Below are 16,059 nucleotides of genomic sequence, written 5' to 3'. Positions count from 1 at the left end.
TTGAGCCACATTTGAGCTGCTTTCTGAGATACCGATCCTTTTGACGTTTGTGAAGAAGTTCTATTTGCTGCTCCATCATCTTGCCAACAGCAGAGACGACCATGATTGGTCGGAGTGTTCATGTTGCCAGCAGGCAAAACTATTGAACTAAAATATTATTGAGGTTGAGTTGACCTAAAATATTGTTGCGTTTTCATCATCTGAAAAATTGCATTTGGAGTGCAAGATAATGTCAGATATACATGTGATCGAAAGTCAATTATTGTTGTCCAAAAAACTGATGGTGTGTAAAGAGCCTCAGTATTTAGAGCCTCGGCTTTTTGCTCCTTTACTTTCTCCATCTCTTCCTCATTACGTTCTCCGCACCTGTCCCCCAATCCCTCCATCCCCAAACCACATTCTTCCTGTAGTCACACTTAGATGAGGACAGATGAGAGGTGAGCGTAAGTGGGCATGAGCAAATAGCATACCCAGGGGGGTGTTTTGCGCAGCTGGGATTTTGTTCCCCCCTGGTAAATGTTCAGGTTTTTTGGTTCCTTCCTGTGGCGGGCCTTTTTATCTGACAGCTTGCGTCCTGCCGAAGGTTCTGTCGAGCCCAGGGGCCAAAGTTTCTGAAATAAAGCACCAGGTCCAAGGCTCGTTCACAGCCATGAGAGGCAATAAGGTGTAATTAACAGGATTTTTTTAAGAGCTGCTTTTCCTGGGTAGGTCATTGAAGCTGTAATGAGCTGGCTCGAGGGAAGCTGAAGGACAGTGTAGAGATCAGCAATACCTAAAGGAATAGCCTCTCCAATACAGGCACCACTCACTGTCATTGCAGCAAGGCTTTCTGCCAGCAGTACATGGCACAGATTTCTGTGTGTGATGCAGCGTACAAAGTGCAAATGGATGAAGATCTGTTATAAAATATTAGATGATGGATCAAAGTGCAAATAATGTTATTCACACTTCATCGTGTGCCCAAGCCAAGATCAGAATTCTTCATTCACATATGCGTAATCTCATCACGATACTCAAATAACAGGAGCAAACAGAGCATAGAACAGTCAAGGTACATGAAGATAATGTACGAAGTACAGGTAGAGAGGTCAGATTATGTTTAATATGGTACAGTCTTGCACACATGATTTTAATGTTCTTAAATGACTGCGGCAACTGAAAACCCACTTTCATCCTAAATGCTGTGCATCTCTCTCTCTCTCTCTCTCTCTCTCTCTCATGAGCAAGTGTGGTGATCTACATAATTTAAGCTGCACTGGTTAATGTCTGAAGAGGGTCGAAGACTTGTTAACCCTTTAAACACAGCGCTAAGTGGGCTCACACTTCCTCATTCCCATTACTGTATAACTAACGTATTGGTTTCATAAATGTTACTGAATACTTTTATAGTAGGTGCTAAATAATTGTTAGTAGCTACTGAATAAATCATAATAGCTACAGAAAAAGATGTCGTTACTGACATTCTCAATTCTCTACTAATTCTCAGTAATGACAATATAATTTATCATTTCTAACTATAATTCATAAGGGCTACTGAATAGCTCACAGTACTTTATTAACAAATTTAGCTTATTTAAGTTTATTCAATTTAGATTTACTGAGTCATGGTAAATGTTAGTTTAGCCAGTTTGGCTAGTTTTCAATTGTAGTCCCTGGGTGGGTACAAGAGGACAAGAACTTGCGTAACCATTACAATTAATAGTAATTGCCGAATAATTACATAGTAGTTACTGTATAATTCATATTAGTTCCTGAGTAGTGTAGCGGTTAATGAATAATTCATAGTAGTTACTTTATAATGTCTAACACTGAATATACATAGTAGCTGCTGATTAATCTATAGTAGTTACTAAACAATTTATGGTATAATAGACAGTAGTTATAACATATATTCATAGTATAGTATATAGTATAGTAATTAAGACTAATCTGTTGTAGTTCCAGTGTAATTAACAGGATTTTACAGAGTAATTCGCAGTAATTACTGGTAATTTGCAATAGTTACCATGTGATTCACAGTAGTTACTGAGTAATTTGCACTAGTAACTGAGTAATTTACTATAGTAACTTAGTAATTCAAAGCAGTTACTTAATAGTTAGAGTTGCAGTAGTTACAGAGTAATTCATAGTGCTGGAGTAGTTTGTAGTACTGAATAATTCATTGTGAAATAGAGACAATAAAAATAATAGAGCAATCTTTTACTGGGTAAATGTTACTCTTACAAAGCATTAGATGTTTATTATAGCCAAAAAAATCGTGCATATATTTACCACTCAAAAATATCACTGAATATCAGTATAATCAGTTGCAGTGTCTCAAAATCAGTGCAGTTGAATAACAACCTTGACTGATGTTTCATGAGGCATCTATGCATCGTCATGGTAAACATCTTAACTTTACAACCCTGAGGTGGAAATTTATTTAGAAATAAGCACTGCTTCTTTGAGAACTGCTTTCAGTTCCCTAAAAACTCTTCAGAGAGCTATTAAAACTAACAATAATAAAGAAAGATTAGAGTTGTGTGAGGAACCTTTTTAAAGCTAATGTGATGTAATTCTCCAAAGAAAACTCACGGTGATATAGAGCCTTACATTAAGTGAAGGTTATTAAACCTTTGGAAGGTTTTCATCCCACAGATTTCAGGGAAGCACTAGTGTTTATTCTGACATCACTTAAAGAGCCCTCTGTGGTAGAGTAGGGTCAGGTTTAAGTTTAGGTTTAGGTTTGCGTTTAATAGAATCTGTATAATAGCATCAACAGGAGCGTCTGGATGCGCTTGTCATCCTTTCTTGCGTTTGTTTAACATCACTATCTAGATCTTAACAGATCATTCATAGTGGTTGCTGAATAATGAGTCTGGGATTTAAGGGGTTAAGGCAGAACATATCCGATAAGCTTGCGTGCCTTAGTTCGTGTCACAGTGAAAAGGCTCCCCCCAAAGTCAGCTTTGGAAAAACAGCAGCCTGGTGCTGGAAAGCTGCAGCGTTTGTCCTCTTCCTAAAACTCAAATTCACCTGAAAATGCGCTCGGACTGAAAGTGGATCTGCTGGAAGTTACTGCTCAGTCACGATGCTTTTCTGAAAATCTTTAGTGGTGCGTACAGACTTTTCACTGTAAAGCCAAATTTGCCCTGAACGCCCATCTAGCACCAAACGCCCCCATCTCTACTTACTGAGGGCGACTTGTCAAAACATTAATTCTGCTGTTGTTTTTCCTCCCTCTCTCTCTCTCTCTCTCTCTCTCTGTCTGTCCCCTGCTGTGAGGAACCATTACAGTCAGTTCTACTTTCTCTCTAATTGATCCCTCTCTTTTTCGCCCCTTTCTCGCTCTCCCTCATCCCTGCTGTGAGCACGCCATTTCCTGTTCCAATTCCCTTTGCGCTCTCTCTCTCTCTCTCTCTCTCTCTCTCTCTCTCTGTTTTGCTCTCTACCTCTCTCTACCCCCTTTATCCACCTCTCTTGCTTTTTCAGCTTTTTCCATCCCTCTCTCTCACCATCTCAGCCATTTTTTTCCAACTTTAGGAGAAAATCCACCCGCTTAGTTACCCAAATGTTTTTTTGTTTTTTTTTGAGTCATTTATTTCGCTTCGTTTGTCGTTAACCGAAGTACCAAAATTCTTTTGTTGTCAACTGTCTTTCCTCGTGAATTCAGTCAAAAAACAGCAGAAGTGGAATGGAGCGGTGAGATGATCTTTCTCCCTCCCTCTCTTACTCTCTCTCTCCCACTCTCTCTCCCTCTCTTTTTCGCCATCTTTTGCTTTCCTCTCGCAGACTTTCCGCGTCGAGCTTGCGGAGCCATTTTAGGAACGGAAATGTAAACACACTGCCATTTTGGCTCCGCTAAACAAATACGTCCAATTACAGGGGAAAGACAAATGCGAAAACATGACATTTAACGTAATGATAGTGAATTTTGAACAGGTTTTATTTTTAAATTGGAGAAATATTGACGCAGCTTTATCTGTGGTAGGAAAGCGGGTGAGCTCTGTGTCTGCTGCCTCTCTCCAAATGCAGCATGGGTATTGGTTTAGTATTTTTATTCTCAGTTTGATCTTGGAGAAAGGGCTTGCTTTTGTCTTGCGTCTCGTCATTTACAGCCTCACTTCACCCAAAATGAACATCCCTTTGAATCTGTATTTATCGTCCCTCCGTGCCTTGTTTACGTTCCTGCGTTTGCTGCAAGAGCTTCTGTTTGAGCAGCTTTTAACGCGCTCGTCGTGTAAGAGTAATTCAGAAAATGGCCTGATAACTCGCACCACCCTTTTCTTGTCGTTTTCCATTTCATTTCAACATGAAAGAGCAATCAGATTAATTGCTTTCATGGGCTTTGTGACTGTAAATGAATTGTTTGGAAATTAAGGTGCGTGTGGGGAGACCAGCGTACAAACAATGGAAGTTAGCACAAGTCAAATGAAGAACGCTACAAAGTTCTGCTTTCAATAGTACAAACCAGTTTTAATGCAGGTAAATGTGGAAAGTGATTTCTTTGTATACAGCAGCTTATAGAAGACGGTGTGTAAGAGTGTTAGGGAAAAAGAGCACAACCACCTGGTGTTTGCAAATCAGTGATCAAATCTCAGTCAGATAACATCTCAATAAATGAGCGTAAATAAATTATAATTAGAGTATATTATTTATCATTGAGTTATCTTCAGATGCCTTCTAGTGCTCAGATTTATGTAGATAGGAAAACGTATTGAGTGGAAATCATTTGAACCTCTCGTCATCCTTCCTCCTGCACCGCTTTCAGAGAAAATGCTATTTAATATGGAGAAAAATAAATTATTTGATATATATATATATATATATATATATATATATATATATATATATATACATACATATACACACACACACACTCATATCTCCAAAGTGGTGATTTTACAGGAGAAGGAAAAAACATGCTTTACTTTTAATGTAAGTCAGTGGAACCAGACGCTTTTCCAAGTCATTTTGGGCTGTTTCTTTTCTTTTCTTCTCTTCTTTTCAGTTTTTTTTTTTCATCATGAAATTTACACTAAATATTCAGGACAACAGGCATTTTCAAATTACGTCACAAACTGAATAATGAAAAAAATTGGAGATACAAGGTTTTGTTCTGACAGCAGTGATGTACTTTAAAAGCTGCGTCCTGTGATTTACGTAGTTGGAGATCTAACCTTTAACTCGGTTTTGTTTTTGTTTTTTTATTTTATTGCATCTCGCTGCGGTTGGAACAAAATCTCGTATCTCCAAAATGGTCACTTTAAAGGAGGAGGAAAAAATATACTTTACTTTTAATGTAAGTCAATGGAACCGGAATTTTTAGCAAGTCACTTTGGGCCGTTTCAGTTTGTCCATTCCTCATGAAAATTCCGCACATTATGAAGGACTACAGGCATTTTCAAATGGTCACAAACTGAAAAATGTTAAAAATGGAGATGCAAGGTTTTGTTGAGACAGCAGCGATAAGCACTGCTTGGGTGGGGTTGGTTTGGGTGGGTTGTTGAAGGTCAAATTGTACTGATGCATCAATTTACATATGAGCTGGATGTTATGGTAAAAGGCTAATTAACATTTTGATAAGAAAGAAAAATGCATTCTTACAATGTGATGGTCAGTATTAAATAAAGTAGCAGCAGACCTTTGACCTTTGTGTGAATATAAAATGACCAGATTTAATTACGTTGACTGGTAGAATGTTCCTGAGTCTCTCTCTCTCTCTCTCTCTCTCTCTCTCTCTCTCTCTCTCTGTAAGATCTCTGCATCGTCCTGAACGTGCAGTACAGATCAATAGCAGACACACGCAGCTAAAGCTCGTTATCAACGCGCTCTCCAAACGCGTGGTACTTTGCGAGGTCAGTCTCTGGAAGAATCCGTCCGCGTTCAGCCCAGTTAGAAAACGTCTACATCAGTCGTTCGGTCACTTTCACATTTTTTGAAATATGCGTTTAGTAGTTTACTCGCTGCAAAATGTACAAGAGACAAAGATTTAGCAAAACAGTGGATATACTGAAGTTCTACACTGACAGAGAAAGAAAAAGAAAACCAACACCGAGCAAAAGCCTTGAAGATTTCCACCTACTGTTCCAAACTTCTTCATAATTTAGTCTTTGAGATGGCATTCAGGGTGGGTTTGGTTAAATGGTTAGTGGAAGAGAAACGTACCGTCTGGTTTTTGGTTTTGTTTTTGTTGTTGGTTTTGTTTTTGTTTTTTGTTTTTTTGTTTTTTGCAGTGGTGGTGAATGGAACCAGGGTTCTCAGTATCTATATCTGTATTCCATAACACAAATGTATTAGTAATATTTTGTTTATTATCCAAAATGACCAGTGAACCTACACGTCTTCTGGATTTTTAAGTGTAATATTAAGGATGGTTTAAAAAAAAAGGGGAAACATTTTTTGGGGTATTGGTTTTCCTTACAATGCACTGTATATACAATTGTGTGCAAAAGTTTGAGCCCCCCTGGTCAACTGCCATGTGCTTGGAACAGCAAGCACATTTTAATTCATAATGACCGTTTTATTTATTTTTCAATACACTGTTACAAACACAGAGCCTTTATCTTTTCATAACCAGATGTTTTAAAACAACAGTAAAATTAAAGCCTGGAGACGGGGTGTGTGCAGTCAGAACAGCTTAGAAAATATCATTTCAATGGATTATGGTACAGTTATGTTCCCTGATTAAAGGTACTGGTGGTACCATTGAGGGTTCCACCGCAGTGACACGAGGGCAGATCCATTACCGTTTTTTGTAGCAACTTTCTGCCAGGAAACTTCTAAAGACGTTAAATGTTTCAGGTATGTACAACTTTTAACAACAAGATGTAGCCCTTAAAAAACGCTAAAACGTCACTGTTAAAAAGCTAGAATTTTAAGAACTTACTGATGTGATGCAGATCAATTCCCAAGTCAGATTATTTGGCCTCAGCTTAATACAATATCAGTCATAGTGGGTGCCATGTTATTTTCCATTCAGTGAACCAGAGACCTGTTTGAACAGTGTCAACATAGATTTTTCTCCTAGATCTATAAAATAAACCCTTCATACATTCATAGAGTCTTCCATTGCAAATATTTGTAGTAAATCTGGGTATAAAGAGTTTTTAAAAAGAAAAACTGCTGTTTTGAACCTTTTTAAACCTTCTCAGTTTTTGGCCTAAAAACACTTCATAAGCTACCTTTTTTTGCAAAGCTTTGATTAACTCAGCAACAGAAACAAAACATACTAATGATTAATACTATAATACTGCTATAATGCTATTATATGATATTAATTTTGGGCATAGTTTTTAAAAAGAAAAACAGCATTCTGATGTTGAAACTTCCATTGTTATTTATACCAATACAATTCCAGTGGTATTAATTATAATGTAGCATTGATATTTCTTTCATGTATAAAGCCCACCTTCAGCGGCATACATCATCCACAAAAATACATTTGAAAGTGGTTCATAGTGTGTCGTTTAACAGAAACCTTCATTTTTAATTAAAATAAAGATGTTTTATTTTCTTAATTTTACAGTAGCCTCACACTTAAGTCTTAACTGTAGCCTTTAATGGATTAGACTCTGTGGAGACAGTAAGATTAAGAATTATGGAAGAAAATATTGATTGTTTGCAAATTACTTTTAAGAACATTTCTGATAAAAAGTCTTATTAAAAAAAACTGAGAAGGTTCATAAGTTAATTTCTTTGGAAAGCTTTCATGAATTAGAATGATCCTAATTAGAATAAATGCTAATAATTAACACTAACACTGTTATACTGTAATATTAAGAAATATATAATGTTACTTTTTTTTTTTTGTCTTAACATTTAAGATCCAATCATCTAGAATAAGGAGGACGTTTACAAAATGCATCAAAACAGTCAAAAGGGCAGAAATGTAGGCCTGGAATATTGAAATTACACTTGATATTAATATTGTAAAATGTTTTGTCACTGTCGTCAGAAAACCTTTCGAAAATGCTGCTTTTATTTGAGAATCATAACAAAATACTCATGATTAATGCTTATTATAGGGGCCAATTCATCACTGTGGTAACAACCTCTCATCTCTTAAATTATAGCTTTAAAGAAGCAGGAAAAAAATGTTCTTAACTTTAATGTATTCTAATGTAACAAGTTCAGCTGGTCCGTTCCTGAAGCGTTACCACAGTGTTAAATATAAACAAATAAATACATAAATAAATAAATAAATGAGTTAATTAATAAAATGGAGTTGATATTAGTTCATTCTTTCATTCACTCTTCTGTTCTTCTTTTCCATAAACACGCTTTCACCTTAATATCTGTTCTCGTGTTCTGTCCCTCTCTCTCTCTCTCTCTCTCTCTCTCTCTTTCTTTCTTTCTTTCTTTCTTTCTTTCTTTCTTTCTTTCTCTCTCACTTTATGGCCCCTCAGACTCCCCCCTGCTGATAGCGTGACACTCCAACATAAACTCCCGCTCTCGTCCGTCTCCTTCCTCTCTCCGTCTGACCTTCTTTCACTCCCTCAGTCCCCAACCGCCGTCCCCCCCTGCTTTTTCTCACACGTCTCCCCCCCTCTCCTATTCTCTCCTCTGTCCTCTCCTCTTTCTCGCTCTGTCGCTCTATCCTCATTGTTCCTCCCTGCCCACTCTTCTATACTACTCTCCTCCTTTTACTTACTCTCGTTGTCTCTCTTTCATTTTCTCCTCCTCAGTCCGCTCCATGGTCCTGCAGAATGCTTAATCTCCTCACTTCGCTTTTCTCGCTCTCTTTTTCTGGATGCGACCTTTAAAAGAATTTGCATTGGGGATGTATTTTTGGGGTTGCACAGCCGTTAGTAATTTTTCATGACACTTCTGCCTGAGTAATGGTAAATCTTTCCCCATGTACATTTGTCTACTCCTCCTATGTGCATTTTCTCTCCCCACATAGATGATCTCCACATTTGTTTCTGCCCAAGTGAATCAACTTACATTCTCTCTCTTTCTGTGTGTGCTTCCTTTCAGCAACGACTCGACAAAAGCAGGAACCCAGTAAGGGTCAGTATGAATTTGACACTAATGGTGATTCTGGGTTGGAATATTTAAAGCAGGAATTCTCAGCTTGATCTTGCAGAGGTTGCTTCCAACCTTGATCAACCTGATCAAGTTAACACACTTAACAAATCCTTTTTGAAAGAGGGGTGCTGATCAAGGATCTGGTCCCGTCAATAATGTCACACTGTTGAAATGAACTGAAACTCAAGGCCCTCTTTGACATTCCTCAGCTTGCCACATGAGCGGATCCCTTTAGAACAGAGCAGTTCTCTAAGGAACTTAAGAAGGCTTGAGCTTGATGCTTGCTGGAACCCAGTGACATAGTTAGAAGTTCCTGCAAGAGCTTGTAGACTTTCAAGGGTTCTTCCAGGAACTCTATTATATGGGGAGGTTCTTAGAGGCACTAATTTATCTTTAAGTTCCTTGAGTACCATTTTGAATAGTCAAGCACCGTACCTTTTTAGAAGTATAAGAGGAATCCGATCCTAGATCAGCGCTCTTACTTTGAGATTCAGGCCTTGATCCCCTTAATTGAGGCCTAGAGATCCATCTCAATCTTCTCAATCTGAATTACAAGCCCATGTCAATATTACATGGAGGTAAACTCTCCAGGACTGGAGTTGATATAAAGAATTTTGTAATGACATTAGTGCATTTATCAAAGTCTAAATATTCTGTATTGCTTTTTTATGATGTAACAGTGGTTCTCATATGTTTTGAACAACGTAAAACCCCTAAATATGTAGGGATCGGCATTTGTCAAATTTGATACTTGAATTTATAAGGCATTGTACCAACACGCACAGGACCTTAAGGCTACCACACACTAGGCACATCAAGATGACAGCAGGTTTGGAAACTTCAAAGCATTGTTTTTAATGAAAAGCCTCTAACTTCCAGCAATGCTGCCTGTCTCTGACACCTCTCTTACAGTATTAAATTAATCCCAGAAAAAGATTAAACAAGATAATGGCGATTATGATGCCTTTTATAGCTTTTTGTGCGCGTAAACGTCTGCAAAGTTACAAAGTACATGTCAGAGGGACTTTTCTCAGCTGTCTTTAACTCCTCTTTTGACGCTGACCTGACTTTCAGGATCAGACTTGATTGATTTTGAACTTGACTGGTTAAAAAGCCACACCGGTGTTGAGAGCTGCTCAGTAGAAAAGGGTCTTTCTGCAGACTGCAAGACAGGGGCGGAACATATGGAGGCAGAACCGCTCCAGCGGTTGACCAATCAGCAGAGTGGGCAAGTGAGCACGCTGGACTTAAAGATACAGGAGAACATTTTTTACAGAACATTTCAGACAGAGGGTAAATAGAAATGTACAGTATGAGAAAATGAATAGTTTTTAGGTCAAGGTACATTCAGATTAACAGATGACAAAGAGACAAGCAACCAGTCATTTTCTTTAAAAGAAATTTGTAGCTGCAGTTTTTAGCAGCAGTCAATGCCGCAGCAGGTTGACAAGGGACAAGTTGATGTTTTCTGAAAATGTCTTAAATCTTTACTCCACATGCAACAAGAGCAGCCCTGAACACACCAAGAGACAAATGTCCTGCGACATGAGCAGCTTGGCGCACTGTTAATTAACTGATGCCAAACGTCAGAAATTCACCAAATGCTTTTCTTAGCTACGTGACACACGAAGCAGCAATGTGGAGAAGTCTATGCCAGCAGTTCTTAACCTTTTTCACAGTGCGATCCTATTTTGAGGTCAATATTGTTTTAACCACTTAACCACAATGTCAGCCTACCCCCCTCCAGCTCCCCCTCCAGTGGCCCAGACATGCAACATTTACATTTTTAAAAATTCTAGACAATCAAAAAGTAACCCTACTCACTTACTGGGCCTGCATTCCTCAGCTAGCACTTCACCAAACCATAAACCTTTAGTTGTCACAAAAAAAAATGCTTCAAGTTTAGCAGCCAATCAAGACCCTTCGATCTCACCCAATAGAAATTCATAATCAACATTAGTCTGTCTTTCATGGCTTGTCGATGGAGGCATTCAGCAGAGCTTATTTGTGCTCATCAAATTTATTTATTTATTTTAGATGAGGTATATGTCTTTGTAGCATCACTCTCACAACTCCCTGGGACTACATCCCCACCCCCAGGTCAGGAACTCTTGGCCTATGTGGATTTCTGATGTACGGCGCAGCATGTTCAGTCCTGTGTGTGGTAGCCTTTAGTGAGCTTTCTGTGGTTTCTTTGGAGAACTGAACAGATTAGAAGATCTGAACAATATGTTCAGCTCTTCACTGCCCTCCAGTGGAGAACAGAGATCAGACGTTTCGTTGTTCTTAAATATGAGAAAGTACAACATTAGAGAGAAACTAATCTGCTTATCAAAATCATCAATTACCTACAGTCATCATTTCATAGAAACTAGAGAAAATTTCACTCGCTTACATCAGCACATGATACCTAATGGCATCTGAGTGCTGTTGGTGCCATAAGCTACACATTAGACAGAGGTTTTATGTATGTATATATGTATGTGTGTGTGTGTGTGTGTGTCATAGCTATAATGTTGTTGTTATTATTATACATTATTACATTCATAATCACGTATAACATTCTTTCACAGAAACTCAAGCTCCCTACAATGGTGCCCATCCTGGAAGACCCAGTTCACTCCCACTCCTTTCTCTTGTCCCTCTGTTTCTTGTTCTCTTTGCATAATCATTGGAAGACTCATCCCTAATGAAGCTAAGAACCAACAGATACAAACAGAGCATCGACACATCAACGCTGACATGACATAAAACCTTGCATGGTAACTTTATATAAGAAGGGAAACAATGATGTTCTAGTAGAAAAATCCACTGATTGAAAACATTCTGAATAATTCACTTGTTGAGATGTATACAAAGTCATACCGAGCGGTTCAAGGTGAAATGGTATATAGCAGTAAAGCTTACCCACTAATTTTGTTACTGTGGTGGTGAATGGAGCCAGGGGTCATCATGTCTACAATACAAATATAGCCATTTTATTTACTGTCCAAAAGCACCAGTCAACTGACACGTGTCTTCTGAGTTGATGGTAAAATAGTGATAAGGTTTTTTGGGGGGGGGATTGTTTTGCAACACCATGCATGTAGTTTGTGAATGGACTTAATCTGTATTCATAACCTTTTTATGTAATAGTTTTCATAACCGTTTCATAACCATATTAATACATTTGTGTGAGGGAGCTTTTAGAAGCATTAAACACTAATGACGTCTGGTTCCCATCGTCACCACTGTGAACAGTTCTGACTCCATGAATGGAGCATTTGACATCAAACCACTTTAAATGACTGTTTACATTAAAACAGTTGAATTTTGAAAAATCTGCTTCGACTTTAATGTCAGAGGCGTAAATTTGGACCATTTCTATTGGTCCACTCATCATGAAATATTAACATAACGTAAAAGGAATGTGGTCTTATCAAAAAGAGGTACAAGGTTTGGACTCGACAGTGACCGTATTCAGCCTCTAGACAAATTAGAGCTCGTGCATGTGGAATCTCTTCCGATATCCAGTGCCTTTGCACACACATATACCCACCTCTTCACACACCCCACTCACTCTGTCATTTTTGGAGTGGCACTAATCTCTCTCCCTCCATTTCCTCTCTCGCTCTGTTCACCGGCTGCCTACACTACCCCCCACCCCCCCACTCTCCGCTATCCGCTCCGATAGAGCTTCAGTCTGTAACAGGCCGACACTAATCTACCTTCAAAGAGCTGGTCCTACTGTTTCCTTTCTCTTCATCCTTCCATCCTTAAAAATCAGACATTCCTTAACTGCCCCCCCTCCACACTCCATCGCTCTCTCTCTCTCTTCTCTTACTGTACGTTACTACTGAACTGAGCCAAAGGGGACAGGACAGCAGTGGACGCCCCTACAGCACCTGCACTGCTGAGAAAGAAGCCCAATAAAGGCTTGCTGTCCATGTGTCAGCTTCCAAGGAGTAAGCTGGATTTGAACTGCTTGTCTTTTTTCTGTCATTTTCCTCCATGCCGCCAAAGCAAGACCACATTACCCTCAAATGTTTAATAAGTGGCAAAACTGTATTCGCGAGCTTGTACAGAATTTCTCGTTGAGGATTTGAGTAATGAAACATACCTGAGAAGATCTCTCAGGAAAATGGTGGAACGCTCTGGACTGAATAGGGCTACACGCGGACCAAATCGGAAGAAGAACGCACCACTTCCTGCTCAGCCTCCGCACCAGTCAGCAAAAAAACAAATCACAGAAGACGCCTCACTGTTCTTTTCTCAGTAAAGCCTCACCTGATTGGTCGATTTGTCTGACCACTGTCGGTCAAGTCTGAAGGTAATTGGACAGTTCACTGAGCACTTAATCAGGTTCGGATGATTTCTTAGTCTTTGCTGTTGTTTTTTTAAGTTCTAAGTCAGATTTTTTTGAGGAAAACAAGTGTAAAATATTTTTCTAGAGGTTTTTCCTGTTCTGTCTACGTTTGTAGAATTATTTGTATAAGTACTGGCACCCTCTAGCAGACATGATTCTGCCTGGTTATTTCTCTGAATAAGGAATATTTTTAGGTTAGGATTAGATTTTTTAAATCTGTAGTTTATGAAATCAAGGAACCCATTTTTTTTGCTACTTTTTATTGCTTCATGTTATGATGAAGAAAACGTCTAACGTATTCAAGTCCTAAAATTATTTACTTTACATTCAAAAGTTTGGAATTTTCCGCAATAGAAAATGACATGTGTAAAAAAACAATTCTTCAAAGCTAATCTTTACAGCTTTCAAATAATAGGGCCCTAGAAAGCTGTAAATGATTGTGTCCAGAATGAAGAACGGAGGCATAGCAGATTCTAAATGGACCGAGAAAGCTGTAGCACATCTAGAATTGAGGTATAATAAAGTTAATCAATATTTGGAACTAGTCATATTTCGGAAGTGGAGATCAAATTTGATCAAACCTAATATTTATCTAACTTCAGGAAATATTGCATCAAACATCTGAAAATACCTTTTGCTTAATAGTTTATAATATATAAATCCACCCCATAGGAGTTGTTATTGTATACAAAATAGCAAAAATTGTTAATTTTCCAAGTGGTTTCAACCTAGAATGGTAATGTACTTCCATTGAAAAATAATTTAATGAAATCGTTAAACACATGTTTATGTTCCGTAGATTAACTGTGGCTACAATTGTACTGCAAACTTCTATGCAGTAATTTCTGTATTTTTATTTTGGGAAGTATATTGGATGTGAAGGTTTCCTCCATTTGTATGGAATAATTACAAATTCTATTTTGAATCGTGTCAGTGGGGATGCCAGTACATTACTTTAAAAAATGAGGGTTTCCCAGATTCAAACAGTCATTTTACAGATAAAAGGGTTTTGTACTGGATTGTGTTTCTTCTTCTTTTTAGGAATTTTGTTTGCTGTGTACGATGTGTTTTTCACATTTTAGTGAAGAGTTTGGCATCTTCTGTGAAGAGCTACAAGCTTAATCGTTTTGTTTACTGTGAAATGAGCTACGCTGAATAAAAACGGCAAGAATTGATTTGGTTGTTTGAATTCATTTTTACAATTTTACCCTTATTAAAATCTGCACAGCACTCGATCAACACACCTGAATCAGTCACAACTATAACTGGGTGTAACTTCTTTAGAGTTTGTTTGCTATTTCAATGTATGTTACACATTATTTCTTTCTTTTTTTTCTCTGCAAAATTTAGGGAAACTGTACAAGAATTAACGGATATGTGAATTATAATCATCTGGTAGTGCTATTTTAAAGAAAGTTGTGAGGTTCAAGCTCAGTGGGTTTATAAACACTGCAGTACACTTTTCTTAGTAATATGTCTTAAAGGTAACTTTACAGGAGAAGGCAAAAACCTTCTTATCTTTGTCAGTTAATATAAAAAGATTTCAAACTAGGTAATTTTGGGTGTTTTCTGTATATGTAGTTTTCATCATGAAGTTTTGAGTAAAGGGAAGCTGCTATTTTTAAACTGCATAAACAAAAAAAAAACTGAGGACACAATGTTTTGTTCCAAAAGCAACAAACTGTGTGTGATTTGTTTGCATGTTTTGCTTGTCTCTTGAATTGCATGTACAGTGGTGCTTGAAAGTTTGTGAAAGTTTTTCTATATTTCTGTGTAAATATGACCTAAAACATCAGATTTTCACACAAGTCCTGAAAGTAGATAAAGAGAACCCAGTTAAACAAATGACACAAAAATATTATACTTGGTCATTTGTTTATTGAGGAAAATGATCCAATATTTCATATTTGTGAGTGGCGAAAGTATGTGCACCTTTGCTTTCAGTATCTGGTGTGACCCCCCCCCTGTGCAGCAGTAACTGCAACTAAACGTTTCTGGTAACTGTTGATCAGTCCTGCACACCGATTTGGAGGAATTTTAGCCCACTCCTCTGTACAGAACAGCTTCAACTCTTGGAAGTTGGTGGGTTTCCTCACGTTAACTGCTCGCTTCAGGTCCTTCCACAACATTTCGATGGGATTAAGGTCAGGACTTTGACTTGACCATTCCAAAACATTAACTTTACTCTTCTTTAACCATTCTTTGGTAGAATGACTTGTGTGCTTTAGGGTCATTGTCTTGCTGCATGAACATCCTCTTGAGATTCAGTTCATGGACAGATGTCCTGACATTTTCCTTTAGAATTCTCGGATATAATTCAGGATTCATTGTTCCGTCAATGATGGCAAGCTGTACTGGCCCAGACGCAGCAAAACGGGCCCGAATCATGATACTACCACCACCATGTTTCGCAGATGGGATGAGGTTCTTATACAGGAATGCGGTGTTTTCCTTTCTCCAAACATAACACATTTCTTTTAAACCAAAAAGTTCTATTTTGGTCTCATCCATCCACGAAACATTCTTCCAATGGCTTGTCTACATGATCTTTAGCTGTAGGCGAGCAGCAATGTTATTTTTGTAGAGCAGTGGCTTTCTCCTTGCAACCCTGCCATGCACACCATTGTTGTTCAGTGTTCTCCTGATGGTGGACTCATGAACATTAACATTAGCCAATGTGTGAGAGGCCTTCAGTTGCTTAGAAG

At 38.2% G+C, this 16,059-nt stretch overlaps 1 protein-coding gene across 2 annotated transcripts in view; it reads left to right on the top strand.

The window, feature by feature from the left end:
* Positions 1 to 14,529, top strand: part of si:dkey-246i14.3 (ephrin-A4) — a 108,813-nt gene extending 94,284 nt beyond the window's left edge. For both annotated transcript variants that reach the window (XM_017702009.2, XM_017702008.2), the window contains 2 exons: positions 8,959 to 8,991; positions 11,583 to 14,529. In XM_017702009.2, the coding sequence (XP_017557498.1) occupies positions 8,959 to 8,991; positions 11,583 to 11,677 (128 nt within the window). In that variant the 3' untranslated portion in view covers positions 11,678 to 14,529. The remainder of the gene's footprint in view (positions 1 to 8,958; positions 8,992 to 11,582) is intronic.
* Positions 14,530 to 16,059: the final 1,530 nt, after the last annotated feature.

The sequence above is a fragment of the Pygocentrus nattereri genome, chromosome 3 (assembly GCF_015220715.1).
Source record: "Pygocentrus nattereri isolate fPygNat1 chromosome 3, fPygNat1.pri, whole genome shotgun sequence".
In the NCBI taxonomy this organism is placed as follows: Eukaryota; Metazoa; Chordata; class Actinopteri; order Characiformes; family Serrasalmidae; genus Pygocentrus; species Pygocentrus nattereri.
Note: the sequence above shows the minus strand (reverse complement) of the source record. Positions and strands in the feature narration are given on the sequence as shown.